Consider the following 17,307-nt stretch of genomic DNA (forward strand, 5'->3'; position numbering starts at 1 on the left):
TAGTTAGGGAAACGGGGCCACAGAAAAGAAGGAAGCCCAGATATGCACTTGTCATTTATCTAACAACTACACAACGTATCAGTCTTGAATTGCAGCATTCTCTCGTCAGTTTACAACAGTTGATGTCATCAGTAGTGAAAGAGTTACCCTGTAAAAGCAGTAATGAATGAACATTTATTTGGATGACAATGAAATTCAAATAAGGTTGAAGTGACAGAAAGTAATACCTCAAATCAATAGGACCTGTGTAAGGAAGTAAACAGGGAGATTGAAGGGTAGCAGCCAACGGGTTAGCAAACAAGGAACCTTGTTGACTGTATGGCCCTTGTCCATTTTCTTAAAAATATGACTTCTCATCAAATCTGTCATACCAATGTGTTAGAAACCTGATATGAAGAACCTGTAAATAAAATAACAATAAGTCACCTTGTTTATAGTTTGTGTTATCAATGTGCTTGACGTCTATGATCTAGAAATAATTAAACAGTTAGTAGTGTACACTCAAAATCGGGGCATGGCTGGGATTGGCGATCTAGCAAGTCCAATACAAACAGCAGACCATTATGATGAATCCTAACAAAAGATGAGAAGAATATATGTTTCAGCTGTATTAATAAAGCTAGTAATGGTTGTTACCTGTTTCATTTTGATGGCACATTCAGTAGAATACAATGATTTTGAACAAATAAATGGTTGAACGACAGCAGTGAGCTGCACGACTCTTTCAACACGTTTTCTCCTGTAAGTTGATGAGATACATTAAGTTTATACAACATATAAACGGAATAGAACACATCACCGACAATTTACAGATGAAATCACTCGAATTTACCAGTAAATACATTGGTAATTTTCGAAGAAAAGATATTAGCTTAACTTTTGACAGCAAACCGCCATGAGCCCAAATAAACTGACACAAACAATTAAAACGCCATCTATTAGACACACATAAAGACTCATTATTTAAAGGATGGGACTTGAGATAGTGAGATACTCACAAAACTTGAAAATCGCATTTTTGTTTGCTAAAACCTAGCATTCAATCTTGAGATTAGCACAGAGAACAAAGCTCACTTGCTAGTTTTATGCAAATTTCCCGGAAGTATACCGGAAGTAAGCGATAGCGCCTTAACCATTGAGCTGTCATCAAAATAAACTAAATATTCGTGATCTACATTAAATTTGGGGTCGATTAGGTGTGATTTAGACGAAATCCAAAATTTGGTCAAAATTGAGAATTTTCCTGAACAATAGTTCAGGAAAATTCGCGAAACCGGAAGTACGCGTACGTACAAAAGAAAACATGAGCTTTACCACAAATTTGACGAAGATCACGAATATGTGGTTCTTTTGTGCGTCAGATGAATATTTACTGAACTACTGACAGAAATGAGAAAACCGGAAGTAGAAAAAAAGAAGCAACTATCGAACATTTAACAAGTGAGCTTTGTTGCTGGAATAGTAATCGTCAGTTATCACTAAATATTTCAACAAAATAACTGCCAAAAAATGTTTAAAGAGATATGCAAAGTAACTGAAACTGACTGTTTTGACAGCTGCAAATTATCAAAAGCCATCTAGCGTTAGAAAAAAGAAACGTCCAAGTAAAACTTCGTTTGCGCGTAAGAACTAAGAAGGGCCTGATTTTGGAAACTATTACACAGACAGAGTTTAACGCAACTAGACCTAACCTACGAAAATAAGTCAATTGTTGGGTACCTGGGCATAATCCCGTGGTGAGTGACTTCAGGTGGGTCACGGTGGACGGAAGCGACCATTGAAGTGGTTTAACTCGTCATTGAAGACGAGATGGGTTGTGTAGCACGAGTAGTAGCACGAATAGTAGCACGAGTAGTGGCACGAGTAGTGGCAAGAGTAGCAGCACGAGTAGCAGCGAAGCTGGATGAGCGTACGTCACGAAGATGAGGATGTGGCAGAACGTTGGTGAAAGTCACTCTTCTGTCATGGACAAAGGCTAGCATTGGCTCAAGGATCTCCGTGCAAGGGCCACACAATTTCAATGAAGAAACTGCGTTGTAGATTGACACCTGCGGCCGACTCGTGATCTCCGGAAAGTAACAAATAGTGCTGAAAAAAAATTAGTTGGAAATTAAAAGGAAGCTAAAAAAAAAATAAGTACATCAAGTATACATTTTTTTACCATCAATGGATCTTGAAAAACTGCTTAGCTAGACAACATTTGCAAACTGATCCCTTTGTTGTTGTTGGTAACTGTGGTCCGTTGATCCATTTCATAGGAAGGAGTTGCAGTATAATTTAAATTTCTTCCCAGTTTCGCTCGCACAAAAACCATTCCTAAAGAATATGACCTGTCCACGGAAATCTAAATCATAACAAATAATGATGATGATTAAATGGAAAGGGTTAAGAATACTACTTCAAACCATAAGGTATAAATTAAACCTACGTGTTCAGCATCAAACGGCGTTTGAACAAATTACTATAAGATATGAATTGTACACTAGACGATGATGAACTGATGGTCTGAATCCACCTTTACATAAAAGCATGGTATTAATGGATGTATACCATTTAAGACTATAAATGTTTACCTTTTTGATGAACTAAAGCGCTTTACACGTAGTTTTTCACAATGGAGATAAATGGAGATAAATAAATAACCTTTTCAAGACACACCAATAACATTCAACGTGAATGGAAGCGGCCATTGTTTATGTTGATGAATTAATCGACAGCATCTGGTGGGAGATTTGGGTACCCTTTTCTTTTAAAATTTTAAAATGAGTTTCACCTTCACGTAATATTGCTAAGAGGCATTATAAGAGCTACGAACAACGAAGAGAAGATTTACGATATTTATTCTGAAATCAAAATATTACAAAAATCTTAAAAATCACCTAAAACTGCAAAGAAACGTGAAAGACAAAAAGCTGAAAAAGAATGCCATGTGTCACATTCAAATCAGATTCATCACAGTGATCACACAAGCAGAGGAGTTTTAATAGCGATCCGTTGTGCGAGCACTCGAGTATTATGAATGAACATGGGAATGAAAAAAACATTAAGATCGACCTTGTTCCATAGCTGCAGGCATATCCTTAAAGCATCAAACATAACGTTTGTAAGTAAAAATATATAGTTCTCTGTTTTCGCAAATATCGTGAGTCCAAAGCAGGTCACTAACAGAAATATTTGGCAGATCAATTCATTGTTCTTTTCTTATTAAACTGTACTTAGTATCAATGATAACTCATTTCTTCTTATTTTACATAGAACAAATGGCCGCAGTTAGCTTCGAGACGTTTGCAGCCAAACACATTTCGTTCCTCAATACTTAACACACACCAACGGAATGCTTCGATAAGAACATAATAAGAATCATGATGATCTGAGCGCTGGTTAATCGGGAACACATGGTGCAAATATGCCTGACGTCATCGTCGGATTCTCTAGCTTGTAACAAATGTAACAACCATGCGGCTTGGATAATAGGCTGCAGGGTATCTACAATACAAGCACTCATAGTGTCCTGTCCATGAATATCCTGGTCACGCAGCCATTTTTCAAGATGGGAGATGTGTACCGAATCTGAATGCCTTTCGACCAGTGACACATTTCTTTACGCAGTAGGAGGTTGTTTAATGCGCACGCACAAATGTAATAGAACACCTGGCAAATAAGGAGAAAAGTTAAGTATTGAATGAAGAAATGTATGTAACCTACAAATATGCACGAAGGCAATACCTGGCGGAAAACTTGAGCGATAAGCGTTGGGTCTACGCCATATAACTGCAACACTTGGTGGAAAATGGTTAACTCGCGCAACAAATGTGCGATACGTACGACGACCACGAATCTTTCTCATCACTCTTGCTGCTTTTTCCTGGTTCCTCATGAAGGTGTTCAAGTTCGTCAAGTTCTCTTTCAGCTTCTTCCATTCGCTCCTCCTAAATAAGTCATATGTGTTTACAAATTAGAATAGCAGACTTTTGAATATTGTAAAATAAATGTATGTTCATGTTTGGCAAACCAGAAAATAATTCCTAGTAGAATATTTTAAGCTAGTATTTCAATGCTTTAGCCTAGTGAAAGATGAATGACGAGGTTTCATCAGTTTCAAAAATGAGACCACGACAAAGAAGTTATTTTAGGAAATCAGTGAATCTAATCAACTAGACAACTACCAATTATTAAACAATAGCCTACAAAATGTTTTGATGACAATGATTTGAATATTGTTCGCTTCTCCAATTAAGTAAAATCCATTTTAGTCTCACATAGGCTTAACAGGCTACACAAAATGCTAATGAAAACCTTTTGTTTGCTACTAAACTCATCTTGGTTCATTTCGTCTACTTGCATATACAAAACACTGACTTACTAAAAAAAAAAGCTTTCTTACCATTTTGAATCTATTAACGATTGAAAAAAGTTGAGGAAGACACACAAAGACGACACGTAAGACGTAAAAAGCTGAAGACACAACAAACACTGTCGCCATTTAAAATAGGCCACGCCCCTTAACGTCACATCGGAGTCGTTTTTAACTTTTTATTTAAAATATAACATCTTTAAAAAACTTATTGACTTGAATATTGTTGAAATAGATTGGTAAAAATATAAACTTTAATTATATTATGATTTAAAATTATTCAAATCGAAATTAAATTAATAAAACTTGAAAAATGAGAGGAAATTCATTTTGCGAACGACGGCTGCAGTGCCAAGGCAAATAAAAGGAAAGCCCGTTTGAAACAAAGTAATTTCAGTTTGCAAAACTAAAATTTGAAAATGGCAGATCTCTGTTTTCTCTTTAAATGTCTTTCTTTGTCTGAGTCTGAGAAGCGAAAGCGCACCTGTGAGTACGAGGATGATGATATTCGACACCGCAAACCACAACGAATTCGTTTGGTCAAAACATCCTCCGAGTTAAATGTTGTTGGGCTGCGTAATGTTGGAGAGAAGATTCGTCTCAAAAGATCCAACAAACTCCCGAAAATGGACGAAGGTGTCAGTCCCCTCTTGAAAGGTAACGGAATGGAAGTTGATGAAGACGTCGAGGAGATTGGGCGTAACTTGCCACGAGACAAATCGAACAATCGCCAACGTCGCATCGCTACTAATCCCGAACCGAATCAGCACCTGTCCGTCCGGAACACCAACCGATTCAAGACCTTACCAACTGGCAGCAACCGAAAAGGACACCAGACCCGTCAACCCGATCGCGGAAACCGTTTGAAGAATTTATTGGTCGTGAACTTGTCCGACCGCGGCCGGATCGTGGAATTGACGGGAATTGGGTCCAAACCGAACGTGACTGCTGGGGAGGGTGGAGATCTCAGGTCCCTTCTGGATTTAAAGCGAAAAGAAAAAGTCGAGGGAGTTCAGCAGGACCTCAGGTCAGTTTTGAACTCACGGCGAAAAATAACACCTCTTCGTCGGCTTTAATTCTTGCTTTGGGGGAGTAATATGGGGTTGGATTTGAAGAGGATTGGCTTAATTTCAGTTTTGGAAAATTTGCATTTTTTTTTTTTTTTTTCATTTTTTTTTTCATTTTTTTTCTTTTTTTTTTCAAAGCGTCATATTGCATGACTGTACAGATCAATAAAATTCATAAAATCCATAAAACCAATGTGTCTTGTTTTTTTATTACTAACAATATGCCGATACAACAGAACAATAACGGCAACGACAAAATTATATCCATCACACAACCCTTTCTTAATCAGAAAGGCAAATTGTTATAGGCGGTCAGAGCGAATAACAACGTCAATATTTTAAACAAACTATAATTAATTCTTTTCGCTGCCATCCAGTCGTCAGTTGCCAAGACTTCGGTCGAAAAGCGCCGGAAATGATGGACGGCCAACGTTTTCAAATGCTCCGCCGGATGGTTATATATCGGGGAGTACAAACAATTCGACACAATTTGCAGCAGACATTCAACAAACAATAACATTTTCACACGGTTTTTAACTGCCCCAGCAAATAATCTATCGGCCGCCACAAAAAGGCGCAAAAAGACCGATCGCTATCATCTGATCCAGCGTTGCCAAGGACAACCGTCCGGTGTAAATAAAGCATAGAGACTCTTATCCATTTCTTGGAGGGAGCCGGAATCCAGAATTTGTTGTTTGTTAAAGGGAAAACTACGTAGGCCGATGAGTTGACGGGCACAATGTGAACGCGGGAGAGACACTTTTGGCGGGATTGATTCAAAATGACTTCTTCCGCTCGAACCGGGTAACCGGGTTGGCTGGTGCCGCCTACGACGTTCGTACACAAATTGATTTTCAAGGTGTGGCCATCGTCCAAGAGACCCAATTTCCATTTGAAATTGGGGATTTCCTCGGCCGAAAAACTGAACAACGACAAGGAATAACTCCATCACTTCTCAGGTGATTCCAGGAAGGCCAAACTGTTGAATGTTTCACTCGAAATCGAGTCTGACAAGTTCGCACTTTGACTGGCACTGTCGGGCCATAACTTGGTGTTGCTCAGACTTCAATTTCTTCTTGATTTAACATGTTCGCCAAATAGTTAACGGTTTAAAATTAAGCAGTAGCCTAGAGACCTCTGTGCAGGTGTAAATCTAATATAGGTAGATGGTAGATCTAATAAACAGGAATGGATAAATTTAAAATACTCAAATAAAAAGGAATGAATATCTCAAGTAGATAGAAATGTTTTTACCAATCCTACAATTGACTGAAAGAGTAAAATAAGTAAAAGTATTCTGTAACATTCACTAATTTAAACATCAAACCAACAAAGAAAAAATTCGAAAGACTGACACACGCAAGTGTGGTTATCAAATTGTTAACTATCGATGACAAAGGTGAGCGAAGATTGACACCGCTCCGGCCCCACTTTTTCACTTTCCGAACAAATCGAGACGATAAGGAACAACACACAAAGTCACCAGGACGTCCCATTAATCCAAGCAGTTTGTTTAATATCGTTCCCTGACTGTAATAAGTTTGACTAATTTTTTTTCTATTTCTAATCGAGTTTCTCTCCATCTTTGCTCGAGTCGTTGTGTACAAGATTTCAAATGCGGAAGAGAAAATAAACCATAACAAAGCTTTAGGGTTAAATGGCATCGTCAACTTCGGTCAACTTCCTGAATAGATAATTGTCAATACAAATTTTAAAAAAAGGAATGAATCATCGATCCTTCTTTTTGTTTCGATGATATCGTTCACTTGTTGCGTCAACTTTGGAGATACCGGTATTGGCCGTTTAAATAGACGACTAGATAACTGCACAGTGCAAAGTAGTCCAGCACAAGGAAGTGTAAACATATCGCAAGGTATAAAATAATCAACGGGACACCAGCAGAATCGAACCAGTTGAACAAACTCGTACGAACGATCAACGAATTCAAAAAAAGGTAAAAATGAAACAAATCGTTATTCCATTTTTCAAAAACTTGACTACAATCAAATTAATCAGATGGCCAGCATTAAACTGTTGCTGATCGTGGCGACTATTATAGCCAGTTGCGCCGCTTTCCCATCAAGAATTCATCAAACAAACAACAGGAAAAGCGGCAGAGAATTAGAAAATGTGGTCCTAAACAACACGGCGGAATTGGACCCGGAAGGCACATTCCGGCTCGACTGGGATATCGTTTACGACCAAGATCCCGCCAATCCTCTAGTCGTGATGGAAATGCGCGTAGCAACCGCCGGATGGTTCAGCCTCCGCTTTACATCCGCCGATCTCACCCTGGGCGACTATTTCTACGGAGCTTACGACGTCAACAAACCGGCAAACAGTTTCTTCCTCGACAAACATTGCGACCTGGTTGACGGACTGGGTTGCGAGACGGCAGATGGGCCCTCAGACGACCTCCGAAACGATTTCCAACTGATTTCGCTCGTCAACGGACTGGACTATACCGTGATGCGCATTGCTCGCCTAGTCGATACTGGACATTTGCAAGATGTCGTCATTACTGTAAGAATTTGTTTGAACACTTGAAAAGATAAACAATCACTAAACAAATCTGTTTTTGGGCTTTAGCCCGGCCCAATGATGCTCGGCTGGGCGTGGTCGACTGGCATCCAACAGAGTGGACTTGGGAACCAGCTGACTCCTATCGAGAAATTTGGATTCCAAAATGTTGCTCTCATTCCGGCAAAGTAAAACGCCAACGTCAAGACAACAAAATAGAGGAAACGAATGAAAACCCAGCAATTTAAGCCGCTATCTGGTTGATAATATCATGTAAAGAATACCGCACAATAAACCGATTAAGATGTAGACTGCTAGTTTTGAGGCTGCCCAAAATTATAGGAAAATTAAGGACGCCAATTAAACAAAAAGTGTGTAAAAGCTATTCAATCAGCAATTCTATCAACTCAACATCCACTGTCACACTTTTGCCACCTGGCATTTTTCTTTAATCGACAATTTCAAATTAGAAATCCAGAATGTGGCAAAGTCATGGCTAAGGTGGTAAAAGTAATTGACGACATTGACTTACCCTTTTTTTGAAGTGATCCCACACATTTCACAAGTTATTTTTTATTGATGTGTCAATGGAGTAGCACGGAATCCATCCCTCCAGGAAATAAATAGCGATAAATAGGTGATGACATCTAAGAATTGAAAAGAAACATACAGAATCAGCAACTGGTCATAATTATCAACTTATAAATATTGCATGTGGTATTAAGACAATTATTTTTATACTGGACAATCATTAATAAAACCTTCACAAAAAGTAAAAATCAAAAAAAGCTTACAGCATGGTAGTTGGTAGTATGTTGTTTTAAAAACTGCCTTCTCTTAATAGGGCTATTCAGAAATCTCAATTTGCTATATAATTTTCCCTGCAGCAGCACTAACAATAAATCAAATGTACCTGAGGAGGATACTTACGTAACCAAAAAAAGTTTTCGTTCAATTGACGGCTCAAGTACGACAGAGGACAGACTACAGAGTACAGAGTAAACTCATTACTCAGTACAGACGACGATAATTTTGACAGCTGACAGCAAATTGCTAGAAATTAAGAGCAGCCAGCAGCCCTGTCTAGTGGCAAATTGTAACATTAGAAATCGCACATTTTTTTGCGCGCGTTTGAAAAAAAAAGTAGGAAGTCAAAAACTAGACTACGTACCTAAAATAAGTAAAAATAAACTCCTCACGATATAGTGTGGGCATTAATAATATGTTGATTGTTGGGGTGGGGCAAAGCAAACATCGCAATACAAAATTAAAGTTTCCGTTTAATACACATGTACGGAAAAAAACTATGCCTTTTATCAACTAATGGTTGCAAAGAGATTAGGTTAGTCGATTTCAGTTGGACAAAGACAATGAAGGTTGCAGCACAGCAACACAATTTTCTTTTTATCTCATGTCATGTATTATGGCACAATGAAAGGGTCGCAATAAAGTTTCTGCGCTACAGGGATTAAACAGGATGATGACGAAAATTATGACAGTGTTTCATACTTTGGCAACCAAATTTCTATTCGTTGATTTCCCCAAAAGTAAGATAAAATGGTTCAGATACAAACGGTTTTTTAGTCTGAGGCAAGCGACGAATAAACGGTCGAAATTTCCGCGTTTTTGAGCAAGAAAAGGGAATATTTGCATGCAGTTCTAAATCTGACCTCCAGATGGCGTCGTCATACTCATAACCATTCTTATTTCTTATCAAATTATCAAAGAAACAAATTTCTTATCAAAGAAATAAATACTTCTTTTCCATCAGACAAACTTTGTCCAGTGCGTTTGTTGCAAAATGGCAGCTAGTTCATCCGTCGACAAAGTGACCATTGATCGTGCAAAGATTTTAGGAAAGGGAAATTTTGGCATCGTTTTCGAAGGTGCTTGGTGTTATCTTAAAGTGGCCGTCAAACGAATTCCTCTAGAAAACGCCGCGAGCAGTAAACGAGAAGAAAGTGCTTTACAAAAATTCAATCACGAAAACGTCATCAAACTATTTCATGTGGAGGAAAATGATGACTTTAAGTATATTTAAAAAACTGACCTGGCATTTAAAATTTAAACATACAAATTCTAAACTTGTTTTTTTTTTTTTAGAATTTTCGTCCTTGAATTTTGTGATGCCTCTCTGGAAAAATTGTTTCTCAAAGAAAATGACCCGAAAAAATACCGCGGTCCAATGCCGCCAGAAACGGAAGTTCTCCTCCAGTTGGCTAAAGGACTAGAGTACATTCATCAAAAGGAATTAGTCCATCGCGACATCAAGCCACAGAACGTTCTCATTTGGGTGAATCCAAACTCAAACCAGGTTTTGATGAAATGGGCTGATTTCGGTTTCAGTAAACGTGTCAACGAAAGGGGAACTTACACAATGAGTGCAGTGAAGGGAACATACGATTATTTCGCACCGGAAATATTGAAACACCTGGACGAGGCCAGTTCTACTGGAAACGAAGTTCAGAAAAGAGGGACCGTCAAGAGCGATGTATTTGCAGAAGGCCTCGTCTTTGGCTACTTCATTGTGGAAGTGATAATCTGGTGGAAATGGTTAGTCTCCTGATCCAGCACGGAGCCAACGTCAATGCACTGGACAGTATAGGTAAAAATGCTCTTCTTTTGTGGTGCGGATATCGTGAACATCATGAAAACAAAAGTTTTTTGGCAATCATCAATCTCTTCGTTAAAAATGGGATCAATATCAATTGCAAAACTGAATACGGATATAATGCTCTAATTAAATTGTGCAAATATTATAAAAAGGAAAATTTAATTGACATTATTCAATTTTTAATTGAAAATGGGATCGATGTCAATTGCAAAGACAAAGACGGAAGGAATGCTCTCATTTTTTTGTGCGTAAATTATAAAAACCAAATTCTAATTGACATTATTCGACTTTTAATTGAAAATGGGATCGATGTCAATTGCAAAAACGAATACGGAAATAATGCTCTCACTTTATTGTGCGCATATTATCAAAACGAAAATTTAATTGACATTATTCAATTTTTAATTGAAAATGGGATCGATGTCAATTGCAAAGACAAAGACGGAAATAATGCTCTCACTTTATTGTGCGCATATTATCAAAACGAAAATTTAATTGACATTATTCGACTTTTGATTGAAAATGGGATCGATATCAATTGCACAACCAATAACGGACATAATACTCTCACTGAATTGTGCGAATATTACGGAAACAAAAATTTCATTGACGTAATCAAATTTTTAATTAAAAGTGGATTGAATGTGACGGAAGAAACGTGGGCCTTTTTCAAGAAGAATTATTACAAAAAAAATCGCGATGAAGTCTTGCAAATATTTCATGAAATCTTACAACAACATCCAGTTGAACCAGCGACTAAACGAATGAAGTTCGAATAACGTTGACTTAACTTTTAGACACTTTGCAATATAATAAGTCAGTTTGTCATTCATTTTGTCTTAACTTGTGTATGTTCCCCCCTTAGAAGTTGGAACGTAGTTATCAAAAAGATTTAATAAATTACTAATCAATATTGTGTATGAAAGACTCTTAAATCTGGCACCTTGATCAAGAACGGTGGAGAAATATTGAAATAAAAAAATCCCATGTAATTACTAGTCACTGACTACTATAACAAGTAACAATTCGTGGCGAACAGCACATAACTATGCTGCCGTATTTTTCCCTCGTATTCGATCGAGGGAAGTTACAAAGGTTTTATCAAGAATTGATTGCGTAACAATATCGCAACAAATTTAGTAAATACTACAGCACATCCTAAGCAATATGCAGCACACCCAGCAATACAGCACAACCCAACTGAACTGCCGGCTCGACTACCGGTATCCTTGCCTTTGAGTTCAAGATGTCAAATGCGGAAGAAAAATAAAAATATAACGATGAAATTTTCTTTAGCCTATATCGCATCGTCAACTGCCTGAATTAAAAAAAAACGGTTTTTTCTCTTGCATGGCAGCTTGTACCGACAAGTAAATGTAAATTAAAACTTATCGAAGGTTTGCTTCTACCGACTTATCAGTTGGCAGTTGCCTCAACAAACGACGTACAAAACGGAATATTGGAAAACAAAAGAAAAGTTATTTAACTCTTAGTCGTTTACAACTAAAGCAACTGAGTCCTAACAAGTCATCATTTGCTGAAGTTTACTAGCAGATTAAAAAAAGTTCTGATTCAACCTTTCCGTAATATGGTACAGCTCATGTTGATGCCGCCAGTATCAGACAAACACCAGGTAGGAATGATTGATTCCATAAAGAAGATCATTGTGTATAGGTGCTGCATCATATTGCTTCGATGCAGCACCTATAAATTTAAAAAAAACATGAGGTAAAAATAGGACAGAAAGAAAAATGTTGAGAACATGTTGCAAACATGTTTCCGAATTTCTCCACAAACAAACTAGTTATAGACATCACCTAGCATATTTCTTAGATCTACAATTTCAAATTAGATACCCAGAAGGTGTCATCTTTGACATGACTAAGGGAGAAAAAGACTTTGACGTACCATGTTTTTAAGATGCCACAGATTGTGTAGAGTAATTTCTTTCTTGATGTTGAGCAACACACTGAGTTGATCCCACCAGTGATGTGTTGTGCATGAACAAAAGTTCTCTTTATTTGGCACCCTGATCAAGTAAGGTGATGAAATCTAAGAATTCAAAAGAAATTAACAAATTTGTTCCATGTTATTGACTTACATACATGTTATTACCTACAGAAACACGTGATCACAAAAATGTATAAAATCTTGCAGGATGATAGTTAATCTTACTGAATCTTATTATTTAAAAAATGTTTTCATTTGCACATGCAGCTTAAGCTTATAATAGCTCAATAACAACAACATGAAGGAGAAATGATAGTAATAACTTACCGGCCATATCGACGACCAAAGTGTATACCTCAGACTCAGACGCACAGAGTACAGACGATAACTTTGACAGCTGACTGCAAATTGTAAAAATTGCGAGCAGCATTATCTAGTGGCGAATTGTACATTTTTTTAAAATCTGCTAAAAAATCCGAAATCATATAAGACTATCTATAGACGGTCTATAGAAATCAGAAATTTACTTAATTTCTTATGAATTCCAAGTACAAAAAGGCTGTCTTTATCAGAGTGTGTACACAGATTCAACAACTCTATTGGGATTTTCTGTATTAAAAAATCGCAGTAAATTTGTTAACTAGCACTCAAAAGTCAAATTTCTTTTAAAATATTTTCGAGAATTAATCGACGTTTCTCCAGGACGTCTACCCAATGGATCTCGTAGCGCAGTATTTCGGAAGATGTCATCAAATGACTAATTGCGTCCTTGATCAATTCCTAGATACCTAGAACGAAAAAAAATAGTAATTTCAACACCACATATCCCAGAAGGCCTAATCCACAATGTAAATACCTTGAATTCAGCAGAGCCACGTTTAAAAGCACGGTTAGCTTTGTGTTCCGTGACAGACTGTAGTTCAAACAGTAAATGACCTCTCAACTGACTCAAACCAGGTTCAATAACATCCGCAAGTTTCAATAGCTGTCGGCAGTAATCCAGCTTCCTCTCAATCAGTTCTTCACTCAAATCTAAACATGAAAAAAAATTGATTACAACGTCTCGACAACAAAGTCGAGCGACATGAATTACAGCCCAAAAAATGATTTAATGAAGCATTAGAAAAGCTTTGAAAAATTGCGTTAAATCATACTATTTCAAGTAGCAAAGATCAACATGCAAAAGCGAATCTTCATCCAGACATCTTTAGTTGCTCGCAGCCGCTTGCCCAGGTTAAGTATAACTCCTTGAGAATAGAGTCAAACATTCTTATAGAAACCATGGTAAAGAAGTTGCGGAGTATTTCCGTAAAGCTGAACGAGGGCGTATTTGGCCTCTATCACGTGACAGCTATCCGGATGGATAGCTCCGGAATATTTCCGGATAAAATCTTCTAGTAATTCCGGACGATTCCGTGCCAATTGAGCAACTTGTTTCAATTCCATCCGTGCGGAATCATGGACCCTTTTAACTTGTTCGATTTTTTGCACTGATCCGCAATCGCTGCACCCCCAATTTGACATTTGATCGAGCGGATCTTGACTTAGGACAGCACCTCCGCAACCTGCACACTTGACGGTGCTCAATAATGTCCCCAGTTCTCTTGGGTCCGCACAGCGGCTGCATTGGCACCAAAAATGTTTGGTGGATTTCAAATGTAAGCGACGATCCAGGGTGTTCCAGAGGCTTTGCGTATAGGTGGCGCTGATTTTGTCTCCAGCCGGAATATCTTTAGTTGCCAAAATTCTTATCCGAAAATCAGCCGGATCGAAAACATGCCGAGTATTTGCTACGCAATCGTGGTTCATTAGCGACGCCGTAGGATACAATCCTCGGACACTAACGCGTCCCTGAACGCGGATCTCGAAGCAGTTGGTCTCCAAAATTCCGCAAACTCGCTGGATACTTTCGGAATCGTATTGGGTCAGCAACAGCCGATAGCGCAGGAAACTGGAAATGTTTTGTTCAACTAGTCGGTAGATGTCCGTACCCCGACGTTGTTCCAGATGTGAAACGAGCTCGTCTAAACGCTCCCTATCCGAATCCGGCAAAGTCAAGTAGCGTAAAGGAGTTATGCATTGATACACTTGACTGTTGATGGCGCCCTGATTGAGATGGTTGGTCATCAAAGTCGGATCAATCATTCGGCATTCTCCATTTTTGTGCAAGGCAGATTCTTCGCAAGCTGCCGAACACATTGGCCAATTACAACGCGAACATCTATTAGAATAAAATTGGTTATTACTGGTTAAATTGTATCAGGTTTTGATATAAAATTACCGATAAGTGTCAGTGATGGGCTTATAACAGCCAAGACATAGCGGCAATGTTTTCAATTTGGGTCCGACCACTAGTGGTAACTCCTGCAGGATCACTTCGCCAGCTTTAATGAGACGACTGGCCACCAGATAACGGCCTTCAGCTTCTGATTCTTCGATCTAAACCAACCCAAAAAGGATAAATTCGAATGTTAAAACTTGTCAGTGTGTCAGACAAACCTTAAAAGGAGGTGCGCACAATGTCTTGTGATTTGTCCAGTCGGCTTTCTGGTGTTCGCGGGAGCAGTAGTACACTCTGCGGCACTTTGAACAACAGTTGGTGGAAGGCAATTGACACTTGGCGCACGGGAAATGTTGAACCATTTTTGAATTAGTTTGTCTCGCTCGTTTTCTTTTGTTTTTCTTTTGAAAATGTTCGGTGAGGGAAGTAGAAATGAAGACCTTCACATTTGTTGCGAGACGAAAGGGTGATGACGCCGACTCGTGTCCACGCAGTTCCTATATTGTGTGAGGCGTCGACCCCGTTCCGACACTCTTTCTCTCCACCGGCACGAAAATAGATTTTCGTGATGTTGCCGTACACAGCGCTTCTCGGGTCTAGACACTAAAAACTTTCGCTTCCCATTTTCGTATAAGTCACGGTTGTTTTAAAAAAATTGACTGCACCTTTAAATACATTCCCCCCATGAGAAACCCTTTTTTAAAACTCTCTTCTTATGCAGCCGCTTTAGTCTATTCAACAGACCCAAAAAATAAAGAGGAAATTATTTTCACAATCGATCAATACAAGGACTAGCATTAGAATTCATTTCCTGTTTACTATTTACGAAGAAAAGAATACGCTTCTTTAAATAAACAACCGAATAAGCATCGCCAACAGCTTGAGAACGCATTCGAGGCCAAAAATTTAAATGCTCCCCAAAAGTCCGGAAAAGAGTTCAATTTTAAAAGACTAGCTTCAAGATAAAAGGAAGTGATTAGAGGCGAGGGTTGCCAAGTATTTTTAGCTTTCGAGTTATGGTCAAATTTCTTGACGTGGGGAATTTCGGGGTGTTATGAATAGTTGAATAGTTTGGCCTATTAATTCAAAACGATAAGTTGGGACTTTTTCTTTTCTCTCTCGTTCGAGCTGTAAAGATGCACCTGGTTGCTATACGCGACGTTATCTATCCCAAACCTAATATCTCGGATGACGTTCGCTATCAATACCGACTCAACCGACGTCGTTTATCAGTCTAGGCATGGGTCCCCATTTCTACACCAAGGTATATCACAAGAGCATCCTTCCCACCCGTATTTTTTGAGCTGTCTGCCGTTGATTCATGGCATTTCAAATCGATGAATCAACATGAAAGTAGGTGTTTTCATTCAACTGTGCTTCCTCATATCCATTGGCTACGCTCAACAAACGCAAGGTAAATGGAAACAATTAAATAGGATATTACTGTTATTGACCCAGAAATAAAAACAGTTCTTCCGGAAATTGTTACAGAACTTCCGGAACATGTCGATAAGACGACCTGCATTCCGCTTAAAAACTTACGAGACTCGTTGGTGCAACGGGGACTGGGAGAAGCCCGCAAAATACGAAAGGCATGTTTAAAAAACCATTTGAAATAAAAAAATATTTTATAGGAATAATGACGACGAATCTTTTTCCCTAATTAAGGTTCAACTACATTTGATCGGAAGCGGTAAGAGATAACCCGATTAGTCCTCGATTATAGTTGGATGCTATTTTAAACGTTCTGATTTCTATTCTAGGAGATATCGATGTGTCTGTCGCTATTGCAACTCGTTTTCTCGATGAAGCTGCCACCAGACCTATCGTTCACCAGTGTGGAGATTATCAAGGAACCGCCAATGACGTAATAGTAACAGTTAGTTGTTTAGAGGAAAGAGAAGGTGCGGATATTGAGGGCTACACTGGGTATGCAATCTACGCTCAATTTCACGGCGACGTCGCCAATCAAGATGCAGCTATCTGCCAAATGGACATAGTCCTCTACGACAGTACGTACATAATTCTTATCAAAATTACAACTTGAAGCGGTGTTTATACTTACCAAATTCTTTGGCTGCAGAATATGCCAACCAGAAAAGCGAAAATCTGAAAAATTTGGTCATCATCACCGGCATAGTCTTCGGGTTGATTCTTGGAGTCGCTGTTGGAGTAATCATCTGGTACCTCTGCGTCAAAAAGTAGGTATTTGAGTAAAGTTGCAATTTTCTAACACAAATGGTAATTATAACAAATTTACTGTACAGGCAAAGGACGGTGAAAGATGAACTTCCTTCCGGCGTGCAATACTGGGAAGAAGAGGTTGCCAAAGAAGATGTCAAAAGCAAAAAGAAGCCAGTAGAAGATGATTATGATGACGAAGTGTTTTTAAGTTGATGCGATCATGCTGCCCATGCATTCTTTCGTTTAAAATTTTGTATCCAACCATTTTGTAATCACGAATACGTTATAAATTATCTTTACGAGTTTCAAAATTACTTACACTTTCGCCTACAATGAT

At 38.4% G+C, this 17,307-nt stretch overlaps 4 protein-coding genes across 11 annotated transcripts; 3 read left to right on the forward strand and 1 right to left on the reverse strand.

The window, feature by feature from the left end:
* Positions 1 to 23: 23 nt before the first annotated feature.
* LOC124190889 (SET domain-containing protein SmydA-8-like) lies at positions 24 to 15,899 on the reverse strand. 7 transcript variants are annotated; one of them, XR_006873150.1, is made up of 10 exons: positions 4,385 to 4,507; positions 3,727 to 3,929; positions 2,574 to 3,651; positions 2,429 to 2,515; positions 2,152 to 2,344; positions 1,720 to 2,088; positions 637 to 739; positions 500 to 573; positions 228 to 400; positions 24 to 148 (listed from the first exon to the last, which is right to left on the reverse strand). XR_006873150.1 is itself a non-coding variant. In XM_046583769.1 (9 exons), the coding sequence occupies exons 1-5, from the start codon at positions 15,146 to 15,148 to the stop codon at positions 13,160 to 13,162; spliced, it is 1,545 nt and encodes a 514-aa protein (XP_046439725.1). In that variant the 5' UTR covers positions 15,149 to 15,899; the 3' UTR covers positions 2,824 to 3,651; positions 3,727 to 3,929; positions 8,474 to 8,588; positions 12,464 to 12,607; positions 12,833 to 13,159. The 7 variants fall into 7 exon arrangements, 1 of the variants encoding a protein (XP_046439725.1); XR_006873151.1 differs by lacking the exon at positions 4,385 to 4,507 and adding an exon at positions 4,189 to 4,360; XM_046583769.1 differs by lacking the exons at positions 24 to 148; positions 228 to 400; positions 500 to 573; ... (3 more) ...; positions 2,429 to 2,515; positions 4,385 to 4,507 and adding exons at positions 8,474 to 8,588; positions 12,464 to 12,607; positions 12,833 to 13,285; ... (2 more) ...; positions 14,787 to 14,944; positions 15,005 to 15,899 and having other exon boundaries at positions 2,824 to 3,651.
* On the forward strand, positions 7,235 to 8,247 carry LOC124190894. The gene is made up of 3 exons (XM_046583775.1): positions 7,235 to 7,375; positions 7,438 to 7,944; positions 8,011 to 8,247. The coding sequence occupies exons 2-3, from the start codon at positions 7,438 to 7,440 to the stop codon at positions 8,131 to 8,133; spliced, it is 630 nt and encodes a 209-aa protein (XP_046439731.1). The 5' UTR covers positions 7,235 to 7,375; the 3' UTR covers positions 8,134 to 8,247.
* Positions 9,635 to 11,468, forward strand: LOC124190892 (serine/threonine-protein kinase/endoribonuclease IRE2-like). Its single transcript, XM_046583772.1, has 2 exons — positions 9,635 to 9,972; positions 10,045 to 11,468. The coding sequence occupies exons 1-2, from the start codon at positions 9,743 to 9,745 to the stop codon at positions 10,505 to 10,507; spliced, it is 693 nt and encodes a 230-aa protein (XP_046439728.1). The 5' UTR covers positions 9,635 to 9,742; the 3' UTR covers positions 10,508 to 11,468.
* Positions 15,900 to 16,003: 104 nt separating the features above from the next.
* Positions 16,004 to 17,284, forward strand: LOC124190893. 2 transcript variants are annotated; one of them, XM_046583774.1, is made up of 6 exons: positions 16,004 to 16,200; positions 16,278 to 16,378; positions 16,455 to 16,479; positions 16,550 to 16,798; positions 16,870 to 16,991; positions 17,054 to 17,284. In XM_046583774.1, the coding sequence occupies exons 1-5, from the start codon at positions 16,134 to 16,136 to the stop codon at positions 16,989 to 16,991; spliced, it is 564 nt and encodes a 187-aa protein (XP_046439730.1). In that variant the 5' UTR covers positions 16,004 to 16,133; the 3' UTR covers positions 17,054 to 17,284. The 2 variants fall into 2 exon arrangements, with proteins under 2 accessions (XP_046439730.1, XP_046439729.1); XM_046583773.1 differs by having other exon boundaries at positions 16,870 to 16,987.
* The last annotated feature ends 23 nt before the right edge of the window (positions 17,285 to 17,307 follow it).

This window comes from Daphnia pulex, chromosome 3, assembly GCF_021134715.1.
Source record: "Daphnia pulex isolate KAP4 chromosome 3, ASM2113471v1".
NCBI classification, from domain to species: Eukaryota; Metazoa; Arthropoda; class Branchiopoda; order Diplostraca; family Daphniidae; genus Daphnia; species Daphnia pulex.

Bases quoted from the DNA above. Each gene is read 5' to 3' on its own strand.
- LOC124190894 (XM_046583775.1), top strand. From the start codon at position 7,438: ATGGCCAGCATTAAACTGTTGCTGATCGTGGCGACTATTATAGCCAGT. The intron at 7,945-8,010 runs GTAAGAATTTGT...TTTGGGCTTTAG, and splicing joins TGCAAGATGTCGTCATTACT to CCCGGCCCAATGATGCTCGG.
- LOC124190892 (XM_046583772.1), top strand. From the start codon at position 9,743: ATGGCAGCTAGTTCATCCGTCGACAAAGTGACCATTGATCGTGCAAAG. The intron at 9,973-10,044 runs GTATATTTAAAA...TTTTTTTTTTAG, and splicing joins GAGGAAAATGATGACTTTAA to AATTTTCGTCCTTGAATTTT.
- LOC124190889 (XM_046583769.1), bottom strand. From the start codon at position 15,148: ATGGTTCAACATTTCCCGTGCGCCAAGTGTCAATTGCCTTCCACCAAC. The intron at 14,727-14,786 runs GTAATTTTATAT...TTATTCTAATAG, and splicing joins CCCATCACTGACACTTATCG to ATGTTCGCGTTGTAATTGGC. The intron at 13,286-13,361 runs GTATTTACATTG...CTAGGTATCTAG, and splicing joins GTGGCTCTGCTGAATTCAAG to GAATTGATCAAGGACGCAAT.
- LOC124190893 (XM_046583773.1), top strand. From the start codon at position 16,134: ATGAAAGTAGGTGTTTTCATTCAACTGTGCTTCCTCATATCCATTGGC. The intron at 16,799-16,869 runs GTACGTACATAA...CTTTGGCTGCAG, and splicing joins GGACATAGTCCTCTACGACA to AATATGCCAACCAGAAAAGC. The intron at 16,988-17,053 runs GTAGGTATTTGA...TTTACTGTACAG, and splicing joins TGGTACCTCTGCGTCAAAAA to GCAAAGGACGGTGAAAGATG.